The sequence below is a fragment of the Tachyglossus aculeatus genome, chromosome 10 (assembly GCF_015852505.1).
Source record: "Tachyglossus aculeatus isolate mTacAcu1 chromosome 10, mTacAcu1.pri, whole genome shotgun sequence".
NCBI lineage: Eukaryota > Metazoa > Chordata > Mammalia > Monotremata > Tachyglossidae > Tachyglossus > Tachyglossus aculeatus.
Genome location: NC_052075.1, coordinates 43,540,293 through 43,553,213, shown reverse-complemented (window position 1 = coordinate 43,553,213; position 12,921 = coordinate 43,540,293). Strand labels below are relative to the sequence as shown.

Genomic DNA, 12,921 nt, shown 5'->3' with positions numbered 1-12,921 from the left:
AGAACCCTGCAGTAATATAGTTATTTATTTGATTGGTGCCCCGAATTGCACTTAAACCTAATTATAATCTCATTGCACATCCCTTTAGACTGTAAGCTCATTGTGGGCAGGGCTTATCTCTGCCAACTCTGTTGTATCGTGCTCTCCCAAGTGCTTAGTACAGTGCTCTGTACATAGTAAGCCCTCAATAAATACCGCGATAATCCTGATGATTCATTAATTTAACTGAAATCGGGTGGGAGGGAAGTGAGGAGGAAAATAAGGCAATTACCAAGATTAACCACCAGATGCTACTGTTTCCCTAGTTTAAGTGGAAGGGTTTGCACCATTTTCTGAAGGCCTTTTTTTCTTTTTTATATTCCATCAATTCGCAGGGCTAGGAAGATTTTCCTGCCCTTCAGTCTAAATGTTCATTAGACAATTCACCTCCGTTGTTCCGCCTTACACTGTACCCACATTTCCTTGTTGCTTATGTACTGGAGGACACCTGCCCCCTCAGGGAGCGATCAGCTCTCAATTGTGTTTCTCCTAGGCGACGACCTTCTCATCCTTGTCATTTGTGCTACTCTTTCTGGGCCCAGCCCAGTTTTCTAAGGCCCCGAGCAGAGGCACTGCCGGGCTGCAGAACAAGAGCCAGAAAACACCATTCCCTCCCATGGCGCCATTTCCTTCTCCTTACCAGGCTTTCAGCAGTGAGCTCTGGCAGATCTTGGACAATGCAGTAGGGATAATCCAGGACAGAGATGCTGCAGGGGGTAGAAAATGGCCAGGAGTTAGGCCACTGTTTCCAAAAGTGGGGAGGGTACATCTCAGGGCCATTCTGCTACTCAACCAGAAGCCAACCCCAGGAGTTTGTTGTTGTTTTTTTAATTGCATTTATTAAGTGCTTACTATGTGCAAAGTATTTTAGACTGTATTTTAGACTGTGAGCCCACTGTTGGGTAGGGACTGTCTCTATATGTTGCCAATTTATACTTCCCAAGCGCTTAGTACAGTGCTCTGCACATAGTAAGCGCTCAATAAATACGATTGATGATGATGATGCAAAGCACTGTTCTAAGCACTGGGAAGAATACAAGTTGATCAGGTTGTCTCGCGAGGGACTCACAGTCTTAATCCCCATTTTACAGATGAGGTAACTCACTGTATCATTAATAATAACAATAATAATAATAATTCATAATTATGGTACTTGTTAAGCACTTACTATGTGCCAAGCACCGTTCTAAGCACTAGGGTAGATACAAGTTAATCAGGTTGAACACAGTCCCTGCCCCACCTGGGGCTCCCACTCTTAATCCCCATTTCACAGATGAGATAACTGAGGCACAGAGAAGGTGACTTGTCTAAGGTCACAAAGCAGACATATGGTAGAGAGGGAATTAGAACCCAGATCCTTCTGACTCTCAGGCCCCTGCTCTATCCACTAAGCCACGCTGCTTCTCTAAGAATATCTTTTCACTTAAACTATTCAAGCAAGGCAGCAATTTTGGAAGTTACATTAACTTTTATTTCTTTAAAGATGAGAGAGGACTACAGGCAGGCAAGGAAAAAATTGTGAGTGTGTATCGCTAAAGGTTATCTGGAAATATTCTCAATCCCCTGTGTCACAGTAAAACAAACAGAAAGATCAGGAGAGTCCTCAATGACTTGGAAATTGTTTTGTCTTTCTTCAGGATGAGAGATTTTGGAAAGTATTGTTTCAATTCAATCCTTTATTTTTTTTAAAAAAAGTCTCTCTGGTAAAAATCAGAAATAGACCATATTTCCATATTTAATTGAAATCAGTTAGGATGTAGAATAATAATATTTATTTCACATTTGTCTCAGTGGGTTCACTAGAGCTACCTGAATATACTGCAAGATGAAAGGTTCCAGAGAAACATAAAAATGGAATTTGAGAGCTATCAGTCTAAAAAGCTTGGGAGCTTCTGCCTTATATACATTTATAGCTTTTAATTACATTTACAGCTACAGAATACCTCCATTTCAGTCAGCTGTCCTGTCTTTGAAAGAGTAAAGAGGGTCTTTGGGGAGGGGAGCGGTTGGGAGGAAGGCTATAGAGTCAGCCAGGCTGGAGTACTAAAGTGATGTTCTTCTAATTTATAAGATGAGGAATCTGGCAATTATTTCCCAAATTCCACTGTAACCAAGCCAAAGCCAGCTCCAAGGCAAAGGCTGGGTAAGGTGTTGGAGCAGAGGGAGGGAGGGAAGGGAGATCCAATAGTTGTTTGGAAACAGAATCTATTCTCAAAACAGGTGGAGGGCGGGGAGGGGCCTGAGGCCATGGGGAAAGAATATAATGCAGTGGGCATGAGTCAGAAGCTGAAATAAATGGGGGACCGAGGCTGGGATACTTGGGCACATTTAACTGCACAGGGAGTAGAATTTAAAACCGTGACTCCTGACCTATTCGGATGGAGAATGGAAGGCAGCTGCTTTTTATGTTTTGGTGGTAATTGTTAAGTGTTTAACATGTGCCAGGTACTGTTTTACTGGCTGGATACAAGGCAATCAGGTTGGATACAGTCCATGTCCCACATGGGGCTCACAGTCATAATCTCCATTTTACAGGCCCTAGGAGTCAGAGGACGTGGGTTTTAAGCCCAGCTTTGCCAATTGTTTGCTGTGCAACCTTGGGCAAGTTACTTAACTTCTCTGGGCCTCAGTAACCTCATCTGTAAAATGGGGATTTAATTCTCCTCCCTCCAATTTAGACTGTGAGCCCCAAGTGGGGCAGGGACTGTGTCCAACCTGATAAACCTGAGTCTACCCCAGAGCTCAGGACAGTGCTTGACACAGTAAGAGCTTAACAAATGCCGTAAAGAAATAAAAAATAAAAAGATGCCAGCCCATAGGGAAAGCCCACCTCTTCCCAGAAAGTCCTCAGCAGTGGCTGATTTCAGTCTTTACCCAGGTTTCTCCCAAAACAACTGAGACTACACTCCACCAGGACACTCCTAGCAGACTACAAAAGGGAACGTGCTGAGGTTTGGAGCAGGACTAAAGGGAGCTCAGGCCACTGCCCTCTGGACAAAGTGCAAAATCAGAACAGGAGTCAGTTCTCTCTCAATTCTGCCAGACTGAAAGGCTTGGGAGCCTCCTCCTTATCTACTTATCGCTTCTAATTACATTTACAGCTACAGAATACCTCCATTTCAGTCAGCTGTCCTGTCTTTGAAAGAGCAAAGGACCTGGGTTCTAATTCCAGCTCCATCACTTGTCTGCTGTGAGACCTTGGGCATGTGTCACTTAACTTCTCTGGGCCTCAGTTAGCTCATCTGTAAAATGGGATTGAGACTGGGAGCCCCATGTGAGACATGGACTGTGTCCAACCTGAATGTGCCTGTTTATTGTTATATTGTACTCTCCCAAGCGCTCTGCACACAGTAGGCATTCAATAAATATGATTAAATTAATCTACCCCGGCGCTTGGTATAGTGCTCCTCCACCATCCCCAGCATCGGGAGATGTCCCTACCTGTTCTTGGAGGTGATGTAGGACAGAATGTTTTGGTTGAAGAACTTCAGGATCAACGGGATGCAGTTGGCAAACACCAAATGTTGAGATACGTACTCGAACTGGAAGAAGAGAGAAAAGCAGCAGCCAGTGAGCCTGGTCATCATCAATCGTATTTATTGAGCACTTACTGTGTGCAGAGCACTGGTCCAGGGGTGGCTGTGATAGTGGGAGCTGCCAAAGAAGCAGTCTGCTGGCCATCAGACTTTACAGGACTCCCTCAGCTGCCCAGGCCCCAGAATCACCTTCCAGTGGCACGTTGGTACCTTTTTTTTTCCCCCCAATGTATTTAAGTGCTTACTCTGTGCCAGGCACTGCTCTAAGCCCTGGGGTAGATATGAGGTAATGAGGTTGGACACAGTCCATGTTCCACATGGGGCTCACAGTCACAGTCCCCATTTAACAGATGAGGCAACAGGCACAGAGAAGTTATGTGACTTGCCAGAGGTCACACAGCAGACAAGTGGCAAAGTCGGAACTAGAATGCAGGTCCTTCTGACTCCCGGGCTGGTGCTCTATCCACTGGCCACAGTGCTCCTCTTAGACCTTCTTTCCTAAGCCTGGCTTGCCCCCAGAGGATCCCCTTGAGGTTCAGAAGGTGGAGGAGACCTTATGCAAAGCACTCTGTGCTCCGTGTAGGAAAGTGCTAAGTCTGCTTGAGTTGGGTGGGTCCCTGCTATAGCAGGAATAGAAGAGGCTTTATTTCTATTAATGTCTGCCTCCCTCTCTAGACTGTAAGCTTGTTGTGGGCAGGGAATGTGTCTACCAACTCTTATACTGTTATATTGTACTCTCCCAAATGCTTAGTGCAGAGCTCTGCACACAGGAAGTGCTCAGTAAATACAATTGACTGAAGAGGCACGGAGAAGGGGGAATTTGGACTCCGCAACTCAGACTCTCTGATCCCTAACAGCCCACCTAATGAGGATTTAGCAGAAAACCGCAGAGACAGGTGCGGCTCTGACAACTGCTGGCAACTCTCAGTGCCTGGCAGAGGATGGGAGTGGGCAGAGAGCCGCTCGGTCACCAGGAGCCAGAAGAAGCAATAACAACAGTTGGCATTTGAATGGGCTAACCATCCCAGGACCCTGAGTCAGGGCAAACTCAGAAAAGTCACTCCTTTAAATAGTCTGCGTCTCCCCTCCCTGACACCAGTCTGACTCTCCTCCCCACTGCAGCACCTTATTCACCAACCCTTGGGCACACCAGGCTCTTCAAACATCAGCTGCAGTGGACAGCAGAAAGGAGACAGGCCTGGTCCCCTGCCTCGTTAACTCCCCGTATATATGTTTGTACAGATTTAGTACTCAATATTTATTTTACTTGTACATATTTACTATTCTATTTATTTTATTTTGTTAATATGTTTTGTTTTGTTGTCTGTCTCCCCCTTTTTCATTCATTCCATCGTATTTATTGAGCACTTACTGTGTGCAGAGCACTGTACTAAGCACTTGGAAGCCCGCTGTTGGGTAGGGACCGTCTCTATATGTTGCCAACTTGTACTTCCCAAGCGCTTAGTACAAGAGCTCTGCACACAGTAAGCGCTCAATACGACTGAATGAATGAAATCCCCCAAATTTGGAGAGCCTAGCCTAGTGCTTCCCCCCACCCCCCACTCTCCAACCAAGGCTGCTCTCTTTCACCAGCCATGATTATTTTGGACATCAGAAAGTGTGAGAAAACTTATTTGCAATTTGCTAGATGCCAAGGGGAGGGGAGCATAAAAGAGACAGTAAAGACATTAGTGAGAAAAATCTCCTGTAGTGAGAGTCCCTTCCTTTGGATTGTGAGTCCCTAGAAGGCCAAGGACCATGTCTAATTTTCATTTGCATTTTTTCTCAGCGCTTAGTACAGCGTGCAGCAAAAAGCAGGCATTCGAATACTATTAACCACTAACCCTAAAATAGATTCATTCAGTCATATTTATTGAGTGCTTACTGTGTGCAGAGCACTGTACTAAGTGCTTGGGAAGTACAAGTTGGCAACATATAGAGACGGTCCCTACCCAACAGTGGGCTCACAGTCTAGAAGTCTGGAACCATCAGGGGTATTTTTGAGTGTTTACTGTGCGCAGAGCACTGTACTAAACACATCAGAGTACAATATAGCAGAGTTGGTAGACATGTTCCCTGCCCAGCCTAGAGGATGTGGAAAGCCAGTGTCCCTCATTTCCACACCCCATCTTTCCCTGTTGCTGTAAGTTCACTGTGGGCAGGGAATGTGTCTGTTAATTGTTATATTGTACTCTCCCAAGCACTTAGTACAGTGCTCTGCACACAGCAAGCACTCAATAAATACTGACTGACTCTAATTTAGTTACCCCCTTCCTAAAGCTTCTGTCCGAAGGGAAGAAGGCTCACGAAGGCAAGAGCTGAGTGACTTCTGGTAGGGAATTCATTCATTCAATCATTTATTGAGCACTTACTGTGTGTAGAGCACTAAGTGCTTGATGGAGTCACTGTTTCTGTGCTTCTCCTTCTTCCCTGCACATCTCCAAACCCTCCTGACTGGAAGCCAGCTACGTGCCCCGGCTCCTAATTAGGAGAGAGGGGCTCTTTCTAGGCAGGCGGGGTCCTGTCAGGTAAGGTGCTCCACTGCCCTGTGAGGGGCTCACGGCTAAGCACTCAGGAGTTCCTTCATGCCACACACCTGATAGATGTGGTTCAGCTTGAAGTGTTTGAGCAGCAGCAGGAGCACAGCGGAGATGCTTTTCACAATGATCTCTTTGTGCCTGTTCACGTCAATGCCCAGCTTCATGCTCTGGAGAACGGTGATGCTAGTTCAGGGGAGAAAGGGAGTCAAAGGGAGAGGGGAGCAGAGGATAAGAGGAACGTCACCACTGGAAACAAGAATCCAGTTCCACCCAGCCAGGTAAACTGTTCCGGGGTGCAGGGAGGGTATTAGCTAATGCCAACCCCAAGACTCCATGTAACTGACCCCTCTGGAGTGGATTTGGGGGCCTGAATTATCCAGCTGAGTAATAATAGCTCATTTCCATTCCCTTAGGTAAATCCAGTCAGTGTCTGGGTGGAACGGGTGTTCCCTCAGAAGTCTGAGGTTGAGAAGCTCCTCTCCCACTGCCCCAAGGCCCATCCTTGGATTCCCTGCCCCCCAGCAATCAGGACCATTGGCCCATCCAGAGAGCACTCACGGCATCTCTTCAGGCAGGACGTCAGCCAGGATATTGATGGAATCCGTCTTAGCCTTGGAGGTGGGGGCTGCAGCCAGAAGGATCTTGAGCAGAGCAATCTGTGAGAGGATATGGGATTCTCACCCCCTGAATCCAGGGGGTCAGAACTGGGAAAAGTCCAGCCCTTCTCCCAAAGTCACTCCCTAGAGTCCTCTGGCAGCTCAAAGGAATTTGCAAAGCATTTCCCTGCTGATCTTCCCATTTGACATCTGGGAAACCTGAGGCCCAAGAAAGGTGACATTTCAGGTGATTCATAGGGGTGAAGCTAGGATTCTTATTTCTAGCTCCATTTCCAGGCATCCAGTTAGTCAACCAAGCCACCTGAAGGACCAGGAAGCGCTGATATCCCCCAGTCAGAGAAGGGAGGCTTCTAGGAAGAGCATGTTGGCTTGGTCACAAGTATCTCCCCTCTCCACCTGAGCCCTGTCCCCACCTCTCCTCCATCCCTCTACCAGGCCTGGCAGCCCTCCCAGATGCGAGATAGAGAAAAATCTTCCCTCTCGCCAGTCCAATCCAGTCCAACCCAGTCCAGTCCAGCCATATCCCTAGGAAAAGGCAGTTGGATTGGGAGCAAAACCTCATGGATCTAAGAAGCTCCCAGAGGCATCCTAAAGAGCATTTGAGGATAAATCCAGGACCTCAAACGGAAACCCCTCACGCTGTGCCCACACAGGATGAAGCTCTGTCCGCGCAGCTTTACCATGTACTGGGGAAGGCAGTGGAGCATGGCGTGGTACAGGATCTCACAGGGGGTCTCTGGCACATTCTCTTCTCCCTAAAGAGGAAGCCCCAAGTCCTGACTGTTCAGCACTGTGGTCCCTTCAATCAATCAACCAATCGTATTTATTGAGCGCTTACTGTGTGCAGAGCACTGTACTAAGTACTTGGGGCATCCTGGATCATTCTCTTGCTCACTCCTGACCAACCCAAGAGGCAGTCTCAGGAGAGGCTTCATGAGAAACTGAAGCTAAGAAAGAAGGGTCTTGCCAGGGTCACAAATTGGGTGGGACAAAAGGAGGATTTGCCAGTCTGTTGCCGGGGTAATATTTGTTTACTGTTATATTGTACTCTCCCAAGCTTTTAGTGCAGTGCTCTGCACACAGTAAGTGCTCAGGAAATACGATTGGCTGACACCCACTGTGCCAGTTTGCAACACCAGGGATGAGAGAAATGGCTGTGGTGAACGCTCCAAATCCCTTCCAACGAGGACTATGGGCATGCACCCTTCTTCCCCCTTCCACCCACCCCCTGCATGCATGCCACCTAAAGTGGAGAGCAGTGGGGACAACAATCTGGGAGGCAGCTACACAAGAGTAGGGGCACAAGGCATATTCAGAGTCACCCCACTGCCTTATATGATATGGGGTGCTGGGTAGCGGGAGTTTCACAGGCCATGGACACTCCCTCACCCATACCAAGCAGCTCAGGAAAAAACCACCCCTAAAACTGATTTGCTGACCCAAGCCCCACCCAGGGTAGAGTTAGGAAGACCCAGCTGGGACCTGACCAGGCAGTGACCCACTCCGACACCACTTCAGAAATACAGGAGGGCCGGGACCCAGTATCCTAGTCAGCCAATCAATCAAAGGTATTTATTGAGTTTTTACTGTGTGCAGAGCCCTGTGCTAATTTCTTGGGAGAGTATAGTACAACATAGTTTCCTGCCCACAGTCTTGAAGGGGGGAGCACTATTAACTCTATTGAACTCTCTCAAGCAGTTACTATAGTGCTCTGCCCACATTTGATTGATTACCTCGAGGGATTCCAGACCTTTGTTACCCCAATGCTTCCTCCCCTCAAACCCTCCAGACTGAGGGCCTCCGCCTCACCAGGGACATGGGACATTTCTCCAGAGCCTCTTCATTCTTGATCTGCACATCAGAGATGGAGACATACTTGTGCTGGGGAGAGAGTGGGACTTTGTCACTGGCAGCGGGATCCGCTTAATGAACTCACCCAGGAGGATCGAACAGTCCAATCCAGAGGCTGGTGATTGTCCCGTCTCCTCCGCCTCCCCCATGGGAGCGGAGCTCCTGTGCCTGAGGGGAAGCGGCAGAGCGGTGCGGCAGCACAACATCCTGCCAACCTTGTTCCGGAGCAAGGCTTGCCCCCAGGGCCTCATCTCTACAAACTGCCATCCGAGCAGCATGACATAGTGGATAGAGCACAGGCCTGGGCGTCAGAAGGTCATGGGTTCTAATCCCTGCTCTGCCACTTGTCTGCTGTGTGACCTTGGGCAAATCACTTCATTTCTCTGTGCCTTAGTTACCGCATCTATAAAATGGAGATTGAGACTGAGCCCCACGTGGGACAGAGACTGGGTCCAACTCAATTTTCTTGTATCCACCCCAGTGCTTAGTACAGTACCTGACACATAGTAGCAATTAACAAATACTGTAATTATTATTAACAAATATTATTATTATTAATAATAATAACCCCCAGCTGAAGACCCCAGAGGCCGAGAAAGTGGGCACTTAGGGCTGTTTGCTCAGGTGCAACTTCGGTTTGAAGCCACGGCCTTGGCGGTTTCATTGTCACAAATGTGACTGGGATGCGGTGTCAACCGCTGATGTGGAGGATGCTCTTGGGGAGCAGCCTAAGGCACAAGGTCTCCCAAGCTGCTGCTGGGCCTGGGCGGTTTTTAGTTCTGGGGGCAACAAGTCATGGGGTTGAGGGGTTTGGAGTGGCAGCTTCCTTGTGGCAGCCATCGGTGCCCTCTGAGCCGCCTAAGACAAGGCTCACTGCAGCTCTCTCCACTCTTTCTGTTGCCTGCATGGGGACCAGGATAGCCCCTCCTTGGGGAAGTCAGCCTTGCTGGAGGGAGGAGGATTTCTTGGCTACAGTGGGAGGTGGAGTGGCCTGGGCAGGGCTGGGAATTGAGAGAGATGGAGGAGATTTCCTCACTGGGCCCGGCCGGTCCTCCACCCTGCCAGGACAGACTCCCCGCCCCGAAAGGCCCAGCTCACCTGCTTCAGAGTCTTCACACTCTCGTGAATGGGCCGAGGCAGCCCCACCAACGTGTCTGTGTCCCTGCAGAAGGGGAAAGGGAAAGTCACTGGTGAGGAACAGAGACCTAGCCGCCGCTGCTCCAGGGGTTTCGCTCCAAGGCATTTGTCCTGGGAGCCCGCGGCACTGAGGGCCAAACACCACAAGATGCCCAGGGTCCACACTCAGATTGGGGCCAGAGCAGGCCGGTTCTTCGCACTTCCTTAGACGAACGAGCAGCCTGTAGACTTTCTCATCCTTGGGCCTCTCTCCCGTGCCTGTCACACCCTCCCCTCTTACTTTAAAGCTCAGGGCTGCTCCGCTCCTCTAAAGTTTCCATGGACTTTCAGTTTCATTCGGCATCAAGCAAAAATTCCTTACCATTGGTTCGAGGCTGGAACTCCCGCAGTTCCCACCATCCTACGTATTATCAGCCCATTACAAATTGTGGCACCTGAATGCACACATTTATGGTGACTGTTGGTCTGCCTTATTTCCCCATATAGACTGGGGGCTCCCTGAGGGTTGGAAGTTGTCTGTTCTTTAACACAGACCCCTAGATATTTAATAGAGCAATATGGTCTCTCCAGGCTCAGAAAATTACTCTTTCACTCCCCACTCTCATCCTTACCCTCTCCTCCCATTCTCCTCGGCCAGAGCCTTTGACCCACTAGACACTTACTGGCCCAGGGTGAAACCGATGAACTTGTTTCTGCTCATCTCCAGAAAATGTTCGATGTCCTTCTGCCTGTTGGGGAGCGGGTTACAGGGGAGGGGGCAGGGAAGGGAAACCAGGAAGGGGCATAGGAGAAAAAATAAAAGTCAACCTTCAGAAAAAAGTCTCAGCCTACTCTGCACCACCCTCAAATGACCAAGAATGGGGAAGCAGTGTGGCCTAAAGCATGTGCCTGGGAACTAAAGGACCTGGGTTCTAATCCTGGCTTTACCGCTTGCCTGCTTTTTGACCTTGGGCAAATCCCTTAACTTCTCCATGCCTCAGTTTTCTCGACTGCAAAAATGGGGATTGAATACCTGTTCTCCCTTCTATTTGACAGCAAGCCCCATGTGGAACAAGGATTGTATCTGGCCTGATTAACTTGTATCCCAGCGCTTAGAACAGTGCTTGACACACAGCAAGCACTTAAATACCATAAAAAAAAGGCAGCAAGTGGAGGGAATTCAAGTGTTTTGGCTCCTGAGCTAACTGGTTGTCCTCCATTGCAGGAGAAAAACCATTCTGCCTGGAGCCCATTGACAAAATTTTAACAACGCTCATTGGACTGCACTTCTGGCGGCTGCCTGGCAGAAGGCACGGCGTGCGGGGAAGCAGGTTGACGAGACAGACGGGCAGTACTTCTGCCCAGAGTGGCTCCTAACTAGGCTTCTCGTGCCTGGCATGGCACGGTCGGGATCCCCCTCTCGCCAGTCCCGACTCTGACGAGACAGACGGGCAGTACTTCTGCCCAGAGTGGCACCTAACTAGGCTTCTCGTGCCTGGCATGGCACAGTCGGGATCCCCCTCTCACCAGCCCTTACTCTGACCAGCTGCCCTGAGGCTGCAGCAGGCAGGGATTGCCATTCAGAAGCAGCGTGGCTCAGTGAAAAAAGCCCGGGCTTGGGAGCCACAGGTCATGGGTTCTAATTCCGGCTCCGCCACTTCTCAGCTGTGTGACTTTGGGCAAGTCACTTAACTTCTCTGTGCCTCAGTGACCTCATCTGTAAAATGGGGATTAAAACTGTGAACCCCCCGTGGGACAACCTGATCACCTTGTATCCCCCCCCAGCGCTTAGAACAGTGCTTCGCACATAGTAAGCACTTAAATACCATTATTATTATTCAGAGCTGGCTAGAAGTAGACACGGGCATAAGTGCAGTGGAGCCGCAGCCCAGGACTCCCAACCACCAGCCTACCCTTTCATGCCTCTGTTTTGTAGCTGGCTATTTCATCCCTGAGCCCCCGCCCCACCTCCATGCTGGGACCAGGGGCTCCTGGACACCCTGTGGTCCCTGGTGTCCTGTTCTGGCTGACCTACCTGACCTTGGGGGCCCAGGGCAGCCCCTTGGGGAAGGCCACCCGCTCCGCGGGCGGTGGTGGGGCGGGCAGAGGTGGAAGCAGAGGGTCTCGCTCTAGTGGGTCTGGGTCTCCATCCAGGGTGTTCTCCCCCTCCCCATCCTCCTCCTCCTCTGGTGGGGTCTCCTCATTCTTGAAGGGGTCTCGCTCATTGTAGATGTCCAGGCTGTCCTGCTTCATGAGGGGCTGCTGATATTGAGCAAGTGGGAGGGGGGAGGCAGGTCCCAATCTGGTGGGACTCACCCACCAGGCTTGGCCAGGGAGAGGCAGGATGGGGCGGGGGGGGAGGGGGCACAGAGGAGGGGCCGGGGGGAGGCTGGAGCAGAGAGGCAGCCAGCATCAGCTTCATAGGTGCCGCCTGCCCCTTCCTCACTCTGGCTCCCTGTGTGGTCCAGGGGATGCCCACATGGTAAGAATGAACATATTAAGCCCCCAGCGGGAGCTCTACCAAGGAGACCCAGGAGTCTCAGACCCCCAGCGCTCTCCTCCGAGGGCTGGGCAGCAAGGGCTGGAGACAGCGGGCCGGTCCCTGGCAGCCCAGCCCTAATGGGGCTGCCCAGTGGAAGCAACGGGCACACTACAGCACTGCAGTCAGGCCAGCAGGGAGGGGGTCCCCAACGACAGTGGAAGCCAGTGCCTCCCCCCACCTCTCCGCACCCCTCCCGTCCCTCCCCCGTACTCTGCGGCTGCGGTGCCCGCGCTGCTTGGACGAGGGAGCCATCTGCGACTCGCCCAGGTCGAGGGTGTAGGAGGGCGGGGAGGCGGCCCGCATGCGCCGCACCACCTGGATGCTGTCCTCCGTCAGCGGGGGCAGACCCAGCTCTTCCCGCTTCCGGACCTTCAGGGTCTGCAGGACCTCAAAGCCACCCAGCGTGAACTGCCGGGGGCGGAGGGGGAACGACAGACAGACAGACACGGGGCCCTTAGCCTCCTCCAGCCTCACCTCTCTGGGAGAACGGGGAGGGCCCCCCCCCCCCCCAGACCCACCCTCGGCGAACGGGTCTGGAGAGACGGACAATGGCCCGTCAGTTCGGGTCCCAGGGGAGCCGGTCTGACCCTGCATCCCCCTGCCCCCTCCCCGGGTTTAGCTCAAAAGACAGATGGACGTGGGAGCCAGGGTCCCTCCCCAGAGCCTCCCGGCACCACAGA

The 12,921-nt window shown here is 50.8% G+C and overlaps 1 protein-coding gene across 1 annotated transcript in view; it reads right to left on the bottom strand.

The window, feature by feature from the left end:
• The window catches only part of STRIP2 (striatin interacting protein 2), a 38,079-nt gene that overhangs the window by 12,052 nt on the left and 13,106 nt on the right, over positions 1–12,921 (bottom strand). The window contains exons 9-18 of the mRNA XM_038752882.1: positions 12,452–12,649; positions 11,735–11,958; positions 10,383–10,448; positions 9,682–9,745; positions 8,542–8,613; positions 7,413–7,487; positions 6,674–6,771; positions 6,172–6,298; positions 3,481–3,581; positions 680–746 (exon numbers count right to left, since the gene is read on the bottom strand). Of these exons, the coding sequence (XP_038608810.1) occupies positions 680–746; positions 3,481–3,581; positions 6,172–6,298; positions 6,674–6,771; positions 7,413–7,487; positions 8,542–8,613; positions 9,682–9,745; positions 10,383–10,448; positions 11,735–11,958; positions 12,452–12,649 (1,092 nt within the window). The remainder of the gene's footprint in view (positions 1–679; positions 747–3,480; positions 3,582–6,171; positions 6,299–6,673; positions 6,772–7,412; positions 7,488–8,541; positions 8,614–9,681; positions 9,746–10,382; positions 10,449–11,734; positions 11,959–12,451; positions 12,650–12,921) is intronic.